This window comes from Pygoscelis adeliae, unplaced genomic scaffold (assembly GCF_000699105.1).
Source record: "Pygoscelis adeliae isolate BGI_AS28 unplaced genomic scaffold, ASM69910v1 Scaffold121, whole genome shotgun sequence".
NCBI classification, from domain to species: Eukaryota; Metazoa; Chordata; class Aves; order Sphenisciformes; family Spheniscidae; genus Pygoscelis; species Pygoscelis adeliae.
In genome coordinates, this window is record NW_008824359.1 from 6,710,064 (window position 1) to 6,728,435 (window position 18,372).

The 18,372-nt window shown below is 42.9% G+C and overlaps 1 protein-coding gene across 1 annotated transcript in view; it reads right to left on the bottom strand.

Moving 5' to 3' along the window:
- Positions 1-18,372, bottom strand: part of PKHD1 (polycystic kidney and hepatic disease 1 (autosomal recessive)) — a 279,334-nt gene that overhangs the window by 156,194 nt on the left and 104,768 nt on the right. Inside the window, exon 37 of the mRNA XM_009319748.1 lies at positions 16,408-16,620. Coding sequence (XP_009318023.1) covers positions 16,408-16,620 — 213 coding nt within the window. The remainder of the gene's footprint in view (positions 1-16,407; positions 16,621-18,372) is intronic.

An 18,372-nucleotide genomic window follows, 5' to 3' on the forward strand; every position in this document is an offset into this window, starting at 1 on the left:
GCCGTTCGCGGTACTTAATGTGGGGGAAGCTGGCCGGGGGGGGGCCGCTGCTCGGGGACTGGCTGGGCATCGGTCGGCGGGGGGTGAGCAATTGTACTGTGCATCACTTGCTTTGTGTATTATTACTATTATCATATTATTATTATTATCATTTTATTTCAATTATGAAACTGTTTTTATCTCAACCCACGAGTTTTTCTCACTTGCGTTTTTCCAATTCTCTCCCCCATCCCACCGGGTGGGAGGGAGTGAGCGAGCGGCTGCGTGGTGCTTAGTTGCTGACTGAGGTTAAACCACGACAATCTGTCATCTTGAAGTATATTTGAGCACCTGCTCTGTGTGTCAATGAGTTGATGTGCATCTAAACCTAGCTGAGATACTTCTGGCTTATTATCTTTTCTTCTTCCTTAAATTGGAATTGAAATTTCTCAACTTACAGCTAAGCAAATCTCCCAGACATCCTTCACTTAATGTGCTTCAGTTCATATCATGGAACTCTTGGAGTGCATCAAATGGATTTCCTTCAGATGAAACTAATGCAGATGCTGTAATCCAGTAGAACATATAATACACTTTAGACTCTAATGGAACCAGACTAGAATGAGTCTACAGTAGCCCCGAGAACACATATAGTGTGGACCCTACACCCTCAGCACCTACATCATGTGTTCTACAGATCTGCTTCTATTGGGCCACACTGTTTTCTAATGTAGACATAGCCAAAGCCCACCTTGCACCATTCATGAGCACAGACATCAAAGATTTTTCCTGTGAGACCTCATCCTCAACACAGCTTTAGCCAGCTCAGAAAAACCCTCTTGATATCAGCCTATGTGCATTCTTTTACTAGCAGCAGTCTCATCATCTTTATTCATTTACCTTCTTTCATTGTGAACCTCGTGAATTTTTAGGTCTCGCATAAAAGCGAACGACTGACAGCAGCCATCTGCATGTTGAGCAGCATACAATTTTTCTCCAGCTCTGGACGTTTTGTTTATAGTACTGATTTGTGTGCATGTGTTAGTGTGTGTGTTTGAATGCATCTGCGGCCAGACACACAACTACCTCCCATTGTGTACATCTGTCACACACATACTACAATAACCATTATAAGAACACTGCTGGGCAACAACTCTTGTCATTAAGAGGTGCAAACCATCGTTTTGCATTCAAAATATGCTCTAATGGAAAAGGCTTGTTTCAGGTTTTTTTCCCACTACCAAGCTCTGAAACAAAAACGTTTAGGGACAATCTTCTCAAGTTTGGTTTTTTTTTTCTTCTAAAAGAAGAGTATTCAAGGTATCCAAACTTCCTCCCCTTTTTTTTTTCTTTTTTGACTTCTTACTGTGCTCTCCCCACCTCCCTCTCTGTCTCTCATTCCACAGTTTGTTTTACCTTTTTCCTGATGATTTAGATGGAGTGGGGTATTTCTTTGTATGTGTAAGAACTACTTCCAATTTCCAATATTTTTAGTATATTTTCATTAGGGGGAAAAAAAAAAAAAAGTCCAGCAGATTCCTCTTTCCTTGCTTCCCATTTATATTCCCACATACAACACCACCGGCAGATCAGAATCTCCTCTACCCTAAGCAGCACGAGTGACACGCAGGATTTGGTCAGTGATACTTTTCTGGTCAATTCACCAAGGAGGGACCAAAACTGAGGGTTCTTTGCCTTGACTATAACATATTCCTAGCCCTATGGTTTTGATGGGACCCCACCATACACCCACACAGAAATGTACTACACTGTTCCTCGAGCAGTCGTCATCCATTGCTGTTTAAAATCATCCATTCCCCTTTCCAAAACAAATTTACATCTGGTAACCCTAAAATTTCACTTTTTTTTTTTTTTTGAAAGTAAGTATAACATTGCAACCTATACCTTATAGTTCCAATTATAGGAAAACATGCAACCCCATGTTCTCCAACTTCAATATCCAACAGATTTGAATGAAGATAGCTTGAAAAAGAGCACGAAACCCACCAAGCCCCTTAGTCACTGTCACCAGTGGTGTCTGCATTGACTTGACTTAGTTTGGAGACTGTGGGTGGGTTTCAGGTGCCTAAACACGTCATTTTGGATGTACGATTGGCCTCTAGCTGCTGTTCCAGAAAGGCATTGGTCTGACGTAAGTCCCATGTCCTATCTGCCAGACCCACATAGATACCTTGGATACCATAGGGTGCCTGAAATGGTCCTTTATATTAACGCTTAGGTGACTGAAGAGCCAAACAGCTGGCAGGCAGCCAAATCAAATTGTTCCTGCTTCTTGAAGAAGTTTCCAGGCCTCTGCTCATCTACCAAGGGTAGGCTGGCTGGATAGGGTACACCACTTTTCAGAGGCACTCCTACACCCAACTTCTAAATGGGGAGGTGAAATGTGCTGATGAACAACTCATAGAATCATAGAATCATCAAGGTTGGAAGAGACCTCCAAGATCATCGAGTCCAACCGTCAACCCAACACCACCATGCCCACTAAACCATGTCCCTAAGCGCCTCATCTACACGTCTTTTAAATATTTCCAGGGATGGTGACTCAATCACTTCCCTGGGCAGCCTGGTCCAATGTTTAACTACTCTTTCAGTAAAGAAATTTTTCCTCACATCCAATCTAAACCTCCCCTGGCGCAACTTGAGGCCATTTCCTCTCGTCCTTTCGCCAGTTACTTGGGAGAAGAGACCGACACCCACCTCGCTACAGCCTCCTTTCAGGTAGTTGTAGAGAGCCATGAGGTCTCCCCTCAGCCTCCTTTTCTCCAGGCTAAACAACCCCAGCTCCCTCAGCCGCTCCTCATAAGACTTGTGCTCTAGACCCCTCACCAGCCTCGTTGCCCTTCTCTGGACACGTTCTGGACACGTAGAGACACTCAGAAGGGAGTATCTCCAGTTGGGAGACAACCTTCATTTCCCAAAGGTCTTCTCCAGCTTCTCTCCTTCAGAGAACCAATGGGGTCTCTAAAAAGATCATTAATACCTAAAGGGGGTTCCCCAGAACAAAGACCCCCTGTCTCTGCAGTCTGTCTGCACGACCACCCTTTGGAGGCCCAGAGCCCTCATTCTTGTTTCCCCTTGAAAACAAACTCTATTTCAGATGAAACACACAGGGTTCATAAAATAACCTTCAGTGATTGGACTGGACTGTGCAACAGGTAAATAAATGACTTGTTTGAGAGTAAAAGGTTTAAAAGACCAACAGCTGCGGTATATTTAAATTATTTCTTCCCCCAAAAAGAAGAAACACTCAAAAGTACTGAAAAATAGATGAATCTGTATAACTCCTTAATTATTGAACTCATTTTTAATAATTAACTAAGCTCAGATTAGAAAAAAACCACATCTTGAGATCTAAAGCAGAAGCGCTTCTTGTTAAAGGGACAGGACAGAGCCTTTAGACTCGAAATGCTATTGCAGGCAAAGTAAGAATTGAACATTTTACTAAATGACTTGACAGAAACACCTTTAAATAGTGAGCAGAGCAGAACCATGTTGCAAGGCAAGCCAGAAATGCAAGGGACTTGAAAGCCAATTCCAAAGTGAATTAATCAGAAATCATAGCATAAGGAACATCTTGGCTCCAGGACCCGGGGTTTATGCTTCCTGCTGGAAGCATGATGTGAAGATGCAGTCTTGTATGGACCTGGCAAAATTGTTAAGAACAAGGCAATTCTGATGTGCACAATGCCACTCTCTTTTCTATGTCAAGTAGAGAAGAAGAAAAAGAGTATGAATTTAATTTCTGACAGTCCTTACCACAAAACATTTTATAAATCTATGTAGGATGCTATATGACTTCACTAACTGATTTCACCTAGTCCTAAGTGGTTCAACCAGAGATGAGAATTTGACCTTTACAGAAATGTCTCAGAATCACACCAAAACTCGGCAAACTCAGCAAGGTATGTCAGGGCATGCTTATCTCCAGGGTTACAAGAATGTCTGTCTACAGTAGGCAAAGTGTGGTTTGTACTGAGTGTTGTAGGTTTAGATAAATTAGGTCATTTTTACAGTCCTCTGATTACAAAAGACAGGAATGTTATTTCCCCTTCCAGGTGTACATTGGGTGCCTCAATGGGTGTTGAAAATTTAAACTGGGCATTGGATAGCCATGTCTGATCACTCAGCTTTGAAAGCAGAAGCTGCTACAATTGGAAACAATGAAATAGAGGGTTTTGAAAAAAATGACTACAGGGTAGGGAGAGGCAGCTGTAATCTAATTAATTAGGAGACAAGTCCTATAGTCAATTGGAAAAATAAGTTCCTGGGGAGCCTACACACTCTGAATCACCTTCTGGAGGAGCTTCTCTGTCCCACTACAGGCACAGGAGACTTGTCTCCTAATTCAGCAAGGGGATTGCCCCAAAGTGACTCAGAAGCACTTCAGTGGCCAAGGAGCCTTGGAAACCAGCTGCCCTGACTAGTGGCTGCCCCCACAAAGCTGCAAGTTTCCTCAGGCCTGAAGGGATGCACAGACCTGTGCTCCCCTGATCACCGATTCCCTCCTCTCATTTATAACCCTAAGCACATGTCCAGCTTTTCTGCCAGTCTCTCAGAACTCCAGAGCAGAAAGGGAGAGAGGGAGAGACAAAAAAACAGTGGTATTGATCTCAGCTGAGAAAGGCTGCTCCAGATCCTACTCCTCATCCCAGTGGGAAATTTTGCTTCAGACAAAATAACTCCTTTAAATTCTCTGTTTGTCAGATCGGACAGTTATGAAGTGTTGAAGTGTTCATTTTACCCATTCCTTGTACATTTATTAAAAAAATCACCTCCTGCCCACTGCCTTAAAATGTCTTCCTGCTTCCACCAGAAAAGAAACTTGGATTGACACTAGTTGCCAAAGGAGGTGCATAGTTTGTCATCTATTATTTGTATTAAAGTAAGTCCCACCATGTTAGATACTCCAAACATGCAGATAGCTAGGGCCAGACCTAATGGAATTCTCTCCACTGGATATAGACAAGTTCTACCACAACACTCAGTGATCTGAAGAGCCTGCAGCTGGGTGCTTCACTATGCAAACATGGGTGAGGCCTCCACGAGACAAAGTTATTAATCTCATTGTACACAAAGGAAGGTGCAGAGGAGATGCAGAAGGGCTAAGAGGCTTGTTTGGGGTTACACAAGTATCTGGGATAAAGCTGGGAAGTGAGTTTCCTCTGAGCTAGCCCACTTTCTCAAAAATGAAGCCTCCCATTCCAGCTAGAAACAATCTAACACATCTAAAAAACAACACTTAGACTCCTGTTAGCATTTTCAGTTACTACTCACTCTTCAGATATTAGCTCCAGAGGCAGGTGGCTGAATTGCATCTACATGAATGTCTTGTACCATTTTACAAAAAGGGGAAACTGAGTCAGTTCAAACAGATAAACTGAAAAGCGACTAGTTTTCCCTGGTCCAAGAAGCAGATCAAAACCAAAACAGGAGGTCAGAGCCCCTAAGTCACCCCCAGCTCTCTGCCAGGACACCATGAGATGTTGATACTGCAGTAACATTGTGTTACTTATCTCCCATTCTCCAGGGGATAACATTCTAGACATCAATTCTCCTTTGAACCGAGACTGTCCCATTAAATTCCAGCCTTTTTTCAGTCTCCAACAGCCACTGCCTGCACACTTCTCTTCCTGTTGATCTAGTGCTTCTTTTTCTTCAGCTTCTTATAGCTCCTGTCCTTTACCTGTCCCAGTCTCTCCCAGAGGATGATTCCAGTTCACGCATAAATCTCACAGCCTTGCCCTTTCTCCTGTTGTTCCTTCAAACCTGTTCCCTTCCTCCTTTCTGTGTCTCAGTCTGATGCCACATCTCCCAGACTACTACATCTCTTCCTCCCGTAGCTTCAGGAATGTATGGGGCATGGGCAGAGAAAACCAACCGATGAACCGGTTCTCCAGTTGATTTGTGAAGGCTTGTGCTTGAGCAGGCAACCTTAGGCAGCATGATTTTTTCAGCCTGCTTTGCCCAAGCTCTCAATTCTTCTATCCACAGATTCAGCCTCCATGCCTCTTTTTATGCTTCCAGGTCTTCCTGTCAGGTTCTGCTGCATAGGTCCCACTTCATTGTCTGCCTTCTTCTAAGTTGTCCCTCAAACTATATTTTTTCTGTCTACCATTTTCCTTCTGGAGAACATTCGTTTGGACTCCTGGCTTCTCCTCTTCAACATCAGCCAAGGCCACTGATACCTCTTTTTTCTTCCAGCCAAGCTGTACTTTGGGTGCTGTGTTCCAAGACTGATGTTCAGTCATCTGGTTGTATACACCTTCAAGTTTCTCCCCATGACTTTCTCAATTTCCACCTCTGCGTCTCTTCCTTTTCTTCAACTCTCTTTGAACAAAACTTGTGCTCACCTCTTCTAAGTGCTTGTGATCACCAGCTTCTTGCACATCTGCAACACGCAAATCCAGTGGCAACCCTTTCAGAGAAAGCCTTTAGGTCTTCTCATTCTACAGCTCAGCTTCTTTCATAAGGCTGTCCTGTGGTGCTGTTGTTTTTTCCAGCATTTTCAGAGTTACTGGCCATAATCTTTCAACTTGGTTTGTTTGTTTCCAGAACATGCTGCTTCAAGATACAACAGTCCTTCCCTGGAGTATATTCAGCACAGTCACTCTTCTGTGTCTGATTTATCCTCTTGCAATCTGCATCCACAGACAACATGTTCGTGTGTTCGTGTTCTTACTCCAGTGGCAACCAGAAGGTTTGAAACCCCAGATGTCACTGGTTAATGATTTCCCTAACCACCAGTTTGCTCTGAAAGGAACTCTTGCCTTTCACACATTTCTATTTAGTTAGATGAATTCCACCTTAAACCTATGGGATGCTCCAGATCTAAGAATTTTAATGACTAGATGACATGTTGCTTAGATGGAAAACAGATGCCCCTGCCCTGAAAACAAGACTTTTTGGAGTACATGTTGTCACCTAACTTTAGATACCCAGGGAACCTCCTAACCAAGCCTGACAGCAACCAGTGTGAGGCACATCCAGAGTTAGGCAGAGCTGGAGAGTCTGGATTACGCACGGGAGTGTTGGAAGAAAGTAGACTCCTTAAACGGGTTTTAGGAGGACTAGTTCCAGCCCTAAGCCTGCCATGGGGTTGTTGATCTTTCTCCCAAAAGTTGTTTAAATGTTTTAAACAACCTTCCTCTTCTGGCATGGGAAAGCAGACTTTGAACCCTTCTCCCCTGACTACACAGGGTCAGAATCCTGCTGCATCTCATCTTCACTCCTATTTACCACAAATTAATTAACTCGGGTTACGAACACACAGTTTGTTTGTAGTGTTGACAAACTATAAAGCTCTTTTACACCTTTTGGCGCTTTAAAGTTGAGGTAATGAGATCCCTTTATACCACAAAAAGAATTTACAAGAACTGCAGGGCTCAGACACACAATCTACTTACCGTGACTATACAAGTTATACTGCAGATAATCTGTCAATCTGTTGCAGCTATGCTGTAAATCTTTAGTGTAAATGAGAATAAGATCTTTCAATTCCCATGAACAAAGGGAAAAGAAACAAGCAGTTTACAGTCCCAAAAAAAAGAATTTTCCGAGAGACAGAGTTAAAAATGTAATGCAACGGATTATAGCTATGATAAAAAAAAAAAAAAAGAAAAAAAAATCCACACCACTGGTATAAAAGTCTCCAGTAATAAAACACAAAACAATTTACTGCAGCATTTCAGGTGTCAGACTGCCTAAGGAATCCAGCTTCCTCTCCACTGTCATAATCCCTTATTATTCCCTTTTCCCTATCCAAATTGTGCTGCCTATTCAGACTTAGCTTGACCATTCCTAAAATTTCCAAATGTCAAAGTAATAAATGGCAATACATCCATTGGAAATGGGTGCTTCAGAAAAGAGATTTTTATATATATTCATATATATATATTTAGATCCAAGACAGAGAATTTTTGCTGCTTCTGCTTCAGTTAATAAAACAAACCAAAAAAATAATAATGTATAAAATTCCTTAAGTGAAAAAGACTAGAAAATCTTTTCCAGAAAGCCTCCTTCATCAGGATAGCACATAGCTGTGCTGCTACAGCTCTCTGTGGTCAAATGGACCTTGAAGTCCCAGATCCTTAATTAAGGACCTGGAGAAACTCTTTCCTAAACTTGGATTTGATGAAGGCTTTTTTAAAAAAATGTCCCAGCTACCTCAATTCTTGGAGCGACTAGTCCAGTCACTGGCCATAAAGCGTAGTGAATCAGAAAAGGAAGAATGAGATCTGCTTCCCTACTTTTTCATATGTGTTTAAAAACATCTGCCTGAACAGTGAGCCCTCAGCCCTCTGGACTTGAAGGTTCCCAGCTTACTTTTGCTCTCTGTTAATTCCAGTCCTAGGTATATTCCCTAAGCATTTGCACAACCTTTCTAGCTTGTTTTGCAATGAGAGGAGCCTGGTTTTTTTCCTGCTACGCATCTTCGAAAGACAGGGATGCCTTTGCTCTGAAAGCGGGAGATGTCTTTCCACCCCCATACAGTTCCTGCAGGAAAAACTGCTGTGTGTGGGCAGCTCCTGGGGAGATGCAGACAGCTTTTCTGCTGCTTCCCAACACAGCCAGTGCAGAAAGCTTTTCATTCATGCCCCGAGGTAAAATAGGAGGTCCTTTCTAATTTATAACTGCTCATTAACCCTCGGGAAACCCAGGAGTTTATCAGCTTTTTGCCTGCTGCGCAGGCAACCTGCAGCAGCCTCGGTGCTGGGTGCTCAAGATCACCCTGGCTATTTTAGATTGGACTTGAGCGTGGGCTCAACCCATAGCTCGTCTGATGTCCCCATTGTGTGGGACCAAACCCAGCATCGGGCACAAGCTTCATGCAGGCAACGGGCAGACTGAGACAGGAAATTTGGACCTACGCGGTCCCCTGACGTGAACCTTGGTAGGTCCCTATGCACAAAGCCATCATGTGCCGTCTTCCTCGTGGCACTGTCATGCGCTTGGCTCTGGGCAGAGGTCCTTCGTGGAGAGGCTCTAATGCTGCACAGCACCAGGGCAGGGGATTGGGGTGCTGCTTTGGGCTGAGGTTGCCACTGCAATATGAGGACATGCAACATTTTCTAGCAGATATTTTCTGTCCGAGCACTGTGAATGCACAGAGATGAGTCACGGCTCAGCTTTTTACCATCGGCTTTTAACCTGCTTGGTGACCCACTTATCCAAGGCCGAATGCAGACAGAGCTTCAACATCTCTCTGGCTTCTTCCTCCTCTCATGTAAAATAGGGGTGATGTTTCCCCATTATAAGTGGGTTCTAGAGGATGAAATACAAGTCTATGGCTAGCCAGATGTGATTTCACTCCAAATTCAAATGAGGCCAAACCTTCAACATCTTCCACAGAATAAAAATTCCACAAAAAAATTATTTTTGAAGCCATTACACTTTTTTTTTTTTCTTTGTACTAATGCCACTTCGGGGGTTTAGGCATTTTGATTTTTATTCTGTAAAAACATTGTATTTCAGTAGTGTAGAAATGTTGATATGAAACAGATATAATATTAAAAATAATACTATGACAGTCCAGATGAAAGCAAAATGATAGAATTAAAACACATCTTCCTTCTCCCAGTGGGGAAAAAATATCTGACATCATCCGAACAAGAGGACAAAGTGAATCATTTTGATTTTCTCCAGTAGGAAATATCATTGGAAGTGACCTAGTCCAGCTGAATGTTTCCCTTTCATGAAATTACAGTTTTCACCTTAAAGCATTTCCACCTATATATTTTTGACCGGCACCCTCAAGAAAACAAGGAGTATCTTACTGAGGATGGGAAGGGCTATGTGATCAAACAGGTCTGTGGAAACTCTCATTGTTGTTCTTTCCTGCTACATTACACAGCAGAAAAAGTACCTTCCCTGCGTGCTGTCCCATAAATGCAAACATTTCCAAACATTTCCTTTAATCAGAGGTTACCCAGTCACTTTGTCAAGTCACATCGGTCCAGAAAGGAAGAGGAAAGATTTTCCCAGCTCCTTCAATGCCTTTGCATAAACCAGCGAACCTGACACAAAACCCGTGCTCCACGCTTGCAAAGAGCTCACAACCGAAGGTGCCACGCAGGAAAACCTCTTTAAACTGGCACCAGGAACAAACAGCTTCAAACGCAGCAGCCAGCTACTGCACGATCCTGTCGCGAGCTGCGCACAGCTGTTAACATTTTGCGTTATTGCCAGTTAATCTCCCGCGCTGCTGCCGAACGAGACGGGGAATGTCTGCCCGCAGGAGCGGGCACGCGGGGCGGCACGACCATTTAAATGCTGGGATCAGTTCACTGCCTCCCCGGCACGTGGCGAAAGAGAATTAGACACGCGGGAAAAGTGAAGATGAGCCCAAACGGCGGGTCCCTGCCTGGCTCAGCCTGCAGCCCTGCGAAAAGTCAGATCTGGGTCCAGGCTTCTCAGCTTGCCAAACTTTGCAGACTTTCTCCCATCTGGGGTGGAAATTCACCCTGATTTTGTTGTTCGTTGCTTCTCTTCCTCCAGCCAATCTCCTGCTTGTAGTTGGGGCCAGAATTGGAAGGGGTATTTCAATGTTACTTTCAAAGGTTTAAAAGAGGCGACTATTTCATCCCACAAAAAGCATCCACATTCGTAGTAACCCACAGACCTTCCCCCATCAAGAAACATAAGTTAATATATTAGCTATAGTCTATATACATTATATTATAATACATATTAGCACACATCTCTCAATCCCCTTTACATCACATGTTTTCCTCATTAAGACCAGCACCAAAATATGGAGCAACTAATATAAGTTTAAATCCCCACAGACTTTCCCCCATCAAGAAACATAAGCTAATATATTAGCTATAGTCTATATATATTATATTATAATACATATTAGCACCCATCTCTCAATCCCCTTTACATCACGTTTTCCTCATTAAGACCAGCACCAAAATACGGAGCAACTAATATAAGTTTAAATCAAAGATGATCAATGCATTTCTGTTAGAAAGAAGGGTGAACTCTGAAAGACACAGCAGCTTTCCCTGAACCCAGCTCTCTGGTTTTCTTCCCCCCATCTGCTAGGTCTTTAAAATCTAATGGTCATCTTGTATTTGTGAATAAGAAAGTGAAGGAACAAGTCATTGTACATTAGTTACTCCATGGGAAGTGTCTAAGTGCAGTTTTTTACCCTCAGTGAACGCAAGGGGATTCAAGGCAGCTTAGCCTTTTGTTGAAGAGCTATCTGCTTTAATGCATCATGTTAAAGTCAAGGTCTTGAAAGGAAAAATGCTGTCACAGAAGGCAAAAAGCCTCCTGCAACCACCACACAGAATAACTACCATCTAAGGAAAACTAACCTGTGGAAGTGGCCCCAGAAAGGGAAAACGGATCTGAACTCACGGTGTAACAGGGCTGTACAAATCAATAGTTTCAGTTAGTGGGAAATAATATGTATCAAATGTACAAACTTTTCAGTAAGGTAAAAAAGCATATCTTATCTCCAGCAGATCTCTGCACCCTATCTTGAATCCCCTTGCTATAGGTTTTTTTTCTTTTTTTTTTTTTCCCCTGGGAAGCTTTTCTTTTTAATATGTGAGTAAAGCAGAACAAATTCTCTCATGTTGTCTATGATCTCTTAATCTCAAACTCAGCACAGATACATAACACTGCTTAATGGAGGAAAAGCAAGAAGCATTTGATTAAATGTTTGATCTCTTGAGGAATGCGCAGGCTCTGTAGAGCACAGTGCACAGCTGGCAAATATTTTTGTGTTTTATTATTGATTAAAAGTGATTAAAATTAATAATTGGTTCAACTGATAAAAAAAAACTTTTTTTCCTGAGCTAAAAACTGAAAAGATATGATTGTTTTGGTTGCAGGGAATTCTGGGATATAAGAAGTGCAGAATTGCCTCTATAATGTCATCTTCCACTGTCAGCATCCATTGCAAGTGCAGGGGCATTCTTTGCAGCAGGACCATCCATGACTTTAGGGGACTGAAATGACCACTGACACGTCTGTTTTAATTATGCTGATTATAAATAGGTACAGTATTAAACCACAACTCTCTGGACATTGGTTTTTTTTTTCTTTACCACACAGCTGTCACCGTCTGGACAAAGTGAATGTAGCGTGTTATTAAATCTGAAGCGTAGCATCTTCCACCTAGTTGGAGACGTGTACATTATGAGTCAAAATGCAGGGAACAGGCTAACATGTTCATGCCCCTGTATCATCACAGTGTTGGCACTGACAAAGTTTCAGCTAAATACACGGCAAAAGTGCTGGTTTTCTTTTGGGAAGGGGCACAGTCTGTTTCAAGAGGACACAATGGAATAATGACCTCATCTACACAGGACTGATAAAAATGGAATAGAATGGAAAAGGCCTTTAAAATTTTTCTATCCATGGTAATAAGAATGTTAGGACCACGAAATCAGGCTGTCACAAAGAAAGGGTAGGTGTCCTCGGCTACTGATGCAGCATCCCCACTTACGCTGCCTCCGCACCCGGTCCCTGCCCTCTGCTCAGCATCTGCCGGTGTCTCTGGTCCAGTTGCCCTGGGAAGGACAAAGGCGCAAGAACAGCCAAGGCCACCATGCTAAACTTCTCTCCCGAAGCCTGTCAGGAGAGTTTCTCAGGGAATAAAGTGCGAATGGAGCTGGAGACAGTGATAAATTTCCCTTCTGAACAATCAATAAAATTCTCTCAGCCCTGCTCAGGCCCCTACTGCGGATGCAAGGGCCATAATTACATTGTCAAAAAGTCGAGTTGCCCTGGCTGACTGAAACCCCCTTTAAAACTGACATGTGATTGACAGGCAGTTTATGGGTGGCACGCTCTGACTGGCAGGGGAGTTGGCTAAAGCCAAAGGCAACAGTGAAATTTCCCAGTCTGCTACAACCACCGGAGCAAAGGACTGCCACTCACAAGGGAATTGTGGGAAACCCTTAGTCATATTAACATATCAAAGTGAGGAGCTGACAGCGCTTACTAAACAATCTGAACTCAACCATGGCTGCAGAGCATCCCCCAAACTTCCCGGTCTGAAAGAGAAAAGAAATTAAAATGCACTCAGTCCTGTCTTCACCAAGACAGCCAAGAATTTAGAAACCTGCTTATTTAATGATTTTGATCTGAGATAACATATATATGTGTGTATACATATGTATCTCACAAACATATATTGCTGAGCATGTCAGCCTCTTTCATATATGTATGAAAGAGGTTGTCATGCTCAACAATTTGTTCTATACCACAGGCCAGACTGGTACTAAATTGGAGACAGAACAGCATATTTCTGTTTCATGTAAGCAATATGAACCCAGCAAAAGAACACACTCCTTTTGGTCTTGTTTTCTAGCGGGCTTCTACTGCTTCAATGCTAAATTGCGGATTACATGGTTTGAATGAACCTTAATTGCAGCCATGCACTGGGACTGTATGCAGTGCAGAGCTTAAAAGTGACTTCATAGCTAGTCTGGGTTTCTTGAATAAGAAATTGATAAGAATTCTTGAATAAGAATTGATAAGAAATTGAAACCAAGAGATGTTTCCACTAATGGGCCAAGCCACCTTTGGCTCCACATACTCCGTCCGGGTAAATGCTTGGGTTACAGACCTCACCTTCTTGGTTTCCTTGGGAATGAAGAATCACTGGGAATTATGGTATTGAGTAAAACGTATGAAATATCAGTGAGAAATGCCTTGAGGGTACTGACGTGGACACCTGGGCTTACTTCCCTCCATCATATTGCCAAGGTAACACTGTAAAACATACTTCTGCCCTGTTTGTCTCCGTAATTTCATGGGTTGTCTGTGAGGATGGAGTCAACAAACTAGTGATGGTACAGGCTCAGAAGGGAAGCAAGAAGCAGCACAGGAGGCATAGCTGCAAGGAGATGCCACTGTTTTTTCCCACATTGCTAGAAAACAGCAGCACGAAGAAGACAGGGCTCTTGTCATAAAGCTCTGAGAATTTAAGGACAAAATCCTGACTTACAGGGGTCAAACTGAGAATGGAAGGATACTTTAAAGTAGCAGAAGATACTTTAAAGTATCAGAAGATACAGAAAGTGAAATAGCAAGAGATGTTGTCAGGCAAATTCAAATGAGACATTTTAATACTTTTCTTAAAAAAGAAAAAAAAAACATGGATGATTAACCAAATTAATCCACTGGAACAAGCTTCTACACAAAACGCTGGCTTCTGTTTCCCTTGATGTCCTCAAAGACCAGGCCTTTCTGGAAGGCATGCTTTAATCTAATGCGAGTTACTGAACTCAAGGCTGGGATAACTATGTGAAACGCAGTGGCCAGTGACGGACAGTCAATTCAGCCCAGATGATCTAACAGCACTTCTTCACAGAGCCCCTCTAGGAAATGGGATAGAAATGCTCTGCCCTTCTGCAAAGCCAGTTTACTGACAGTATTAAAGCCATTTGCAAGCACTGAATAATTTAGCCTCACTGTGTCTCAACGAAGTGGTCAAGACCACCTGACGTGGCTTTTGGGAGTAGTGCAGCCCACCTCCCTTGCCACCTCCAGAAGCACCTTCCCCAGCCTCTGCTGATCTCTCCTGATTCAGAAAAGCATCTGTTCACCAACCACCCTCCAACAACCGACCTCGCCTGACCTTGCTTGGCTCCTGTGAACTGACAGGATTACTGCACAGTGGTACAGCTCGCTCCCTGTCTGTGCTCAGATTGTACCCCTCGGTGTCTGACATCATTTTTGACTGAGAGCCATAAGTGTCAGCGATGCTCAGATAGCAACATTTCTGCCTGTAGGCCAGGAGAGTGTAAGTTCAAGCCCTGCTGGAGGATACGAACGCCTACTAATATGAAGGTTGACACACAAGAACATACGGGAGGGAGATGAGGCATTCAGATGTGTTGGCTTTTTTTTTTTTCTCCTCTATGACACATACTGCCTTTAAAAACAGCCTGTTAGTTAAGAGCTTGACGTGTGTGTATTGCACTAATATTCTGATTCATGCTGAGTTTGGACCTGAATTCCATATCCAACCCGCTGCACCAAGAAATGGCCATTTTTTACCTGTATTTCACAGCCTTCCAAAAAGAGCTCTGTATCTAAACTCTTCTACCCCACAACATCTGCAAACCTACATCCATTTTCTGTTCTTTCGGTCCCTTGTCTCTTCCACTTGGTAGGAACATAGAGCTCTGGCACTGCAGGGCTTCCTTTGAGAGAAAAAGCCAGTGGTTAGAGCAGAGGACCAGGCATCTAGGACTGAAATTCTTGGCATTTCCACAGCTTTTCTGCATAGCCCCGGACTTGTCATTTATGACAGCAACCTGTGCTGAGCAGGTGCAGCTGTGTGGACCACCAGGAAAACAGAGAGATGCCAGCTATGCTCCTAATGCTAAAGACAGACCAATGGCGTTGGGATGCCAGCACAGCATGGAGAGATGGAGGAGGAGGAGGGGAAAACACATTGCCAGGAGCACTTTGCTGCTGCTTTGAGAAGTATCATTCCCACTCCAGCTGGCACAGGCTACTAACTGCAGCACATTTGGCATTGGCCTCACCATGGGACCTAGCTGGCAGACTATCCTCTCTTGGAAACCCCAAGAGCCATACCCTCTTTTGGAAGGAAACTTCCCAGTTGTTATAAAGAGATAAGGAGAGAAGGATACGCTCTACAACTGCCTGAAAGGAGGTTGTAGCGAGGTGGGGGTCGGTCTCTTCTCCCAAGTAACTGGCGAAAGGACGAGAGGAAACGGCCTCAAGTTGCGCCAGGGGAGGTTTAGATTGGATGTGAGGAAAAATGTCTTTACTGAAAGAGTGGTTAAAGATTGGACCAGGCTGCCCAGGGAAGTGGTTGAGTCCCCATCCCTGGATGTATTTAAAAGACGTGTAGATGAGGCGCTTAGGGACATGGTTTAGTGGGCATGGTGGTGTTGGGTTGACGGTTGGACTTGATGATCTTAGAGGTCTTTTCCAACCTTAATGATTCTATGATTCTATACCCCATTCTCCACATGATTCAAAACAGATCTGAGGTCCAGTTTACAAGGGACAGAGACTTCCATTTGTGGACAGACATGCACAAATTCGAACATCTGCTAGACACCTAAATGACTGCCAGGGTTTCATAACTGCTTGATACCATCTATCTTCTTCTTAGGGTCCAGATTTTCAAAATGGCTCAGCTCCCAGTATGGGAGCTTTTATGGAGATACAGCACTGAGCTTTCATGCATAAGATACTGCAGAAATAGGAGTGTGATGGTGAATGCAAAGATATTAAGTTCTGGCCCAAAAACCTGATTTCAACAAATATTTAACTGTAATTATAAATCCAAGTTCATGACCAAAGTTGGTTTTGTTTTTGTTTTTTCTCCAAAAACTTTTTTGCTTCATTTTGTTTTCTTTTATTCATTTGTGCTTTGCTTTTGAAGAGAAGAAAAAATGTACTTACCATGAATGGAGAGGGTCCCATTCCTCACTGCCAGGAACTTGACCCCATATGGAAATAATGGTGGAGAATGGAGGCTTCCATAGAGATAGATGTGTGCCTTGTGACGGAAAGGAGCCTCAGGGGATCCCACCTGGAGCTCTCCTCCATCAGATATCAGAATGTAATGAGCATGCAGTTCTACAGGTCCTGGACCAGTGAACAAGAGTTTGCCACCTGAAGACAACAGAAGAGCAAAATGCAACCATAGATCTAATAGCCAGTCATTATCTCACAGTCAAAGGAACTGTAAGACATGGGTAAACAAATGGTTTTGCAATAAAATTATGAGATTAAGGGTAAAATATTATCGTGGCCTGCAAAATTTCCACCTTGCCCTGTACTTCTCCCTATGGATTTATCAGCTCTTTACAGACCTTATTTATTCAGTCCATTTTTCAATTCTACCGCAGGCTGCCTTTCTAGACTTGAGCAAGGCCATTCAGCCTGGGCAGGCATCGAAGTCTCTCCAATTCCAGTGCAAGGGAGCTGTGTCTGGAAAATCCCAGTTTTAACCTACTCACTCTCTAAATGTTAAAATGGGATATTACTACTTAATTTGTATGTTACTTTTCAGATTACAAACTACTTGTGACAGGGAGAGGGGAGGGCAAAACAGCTTTGGAACATAAGAACTGGCAACTTGTTTAGATCAGCTGTTGATTTAATCCTGCATACTCTTCCAGCTGGTGTTCAAAACCAGATGCTTCCAAATACAGTATAAGAAACTTCTCCCTGTTAGCTGGATGTGAGATGATCTCCCCATCCCATGAAAGCCTCATTTTAATCCCTAATTAGAGGTTAGCTTCGCCTCAAAGCATAAGGTTTCATCTCCTTGCCAACATTTTCCTTTTACCATCTATTAGTATAACTGGATAAGATTTGTCAGTAATATAGATCTGATCCTTCAAATCTTTCTAATATTTAGTCTCGATGACTTCTTGAAGCAATGAATTCTGTGGTCTAAGTACATAGTGCATGAAAAGGCGTTTCCATCCCTTGGTTTTGACTCTCTTCAGCTCTGTCAAATGCCTCCTTTGTTCTTGCCTTGTGTGAGCTGGCAGTCCTAGTCTATCATCTCAGGATGGTTTATTCTTTTATCTCCTTTTATATTTTCTCTCCTATGAAGGACGCTATCGCTATCTTTACAATGTATTTGGACAGAGTGGACTCTCAGACATCTAATCATTCTGCACTTGGGATATGTCTTCCTAGGTCAAGCCCTGTTTCCCAGGAGCTAGCAGGGCATACCACAAAGCCTGGCAACCTCAGACCTCCTTAGACAGGGTCTATCATGCTCCCAACATTTCCCTTTATGTGTACTAGCTAATAACTGTGCCATCTCATACCATAGCCAGCTTTCTACTGGTGTTAGCAGGTTTTACTGGTGACCTTTATACCGACCAAACAGTTGGCTTACTTTCCCCGCAAGATACTACCCATCCTTGGCATGAAGGATTAGGAAGATCAGATCTCTGGTTTAATTTCAGTATTGAGATGCAAAAGGAGGGAAGAAGCTTTAATATAAAAATTAGATTAAAAACTACCTTGATCCTTGCTTGCCTTTGATCAGCTCCTGCTGCTCTCAGTGATAAGGGAGTTGCGTAACACTTGTGTACCTTTCCCACCCAGTTGCCTCCACTCCTGCTGACCTTATTTATTCTTCCATTGAGAGGCTTTCATTGTTTCATTGATTTCTCAGTCTTATAACTTTGTCTTTGTTCTGTTTTCTTAGTCTTATAACAAAGATAGTATTTGAATAAGGACTACCCATTAAATATTTTCTTTGCAGATTTCGGTAGATTCCAGATAAGATTTTACAGAATATGCTTAATAGATGAAAGAGAGATCTCACACTGTCTTGCTTATAATCACTGGGAACCATGGGATTGCTCCCACAAACACCAACTCCCCCATGTGTAAATTGTC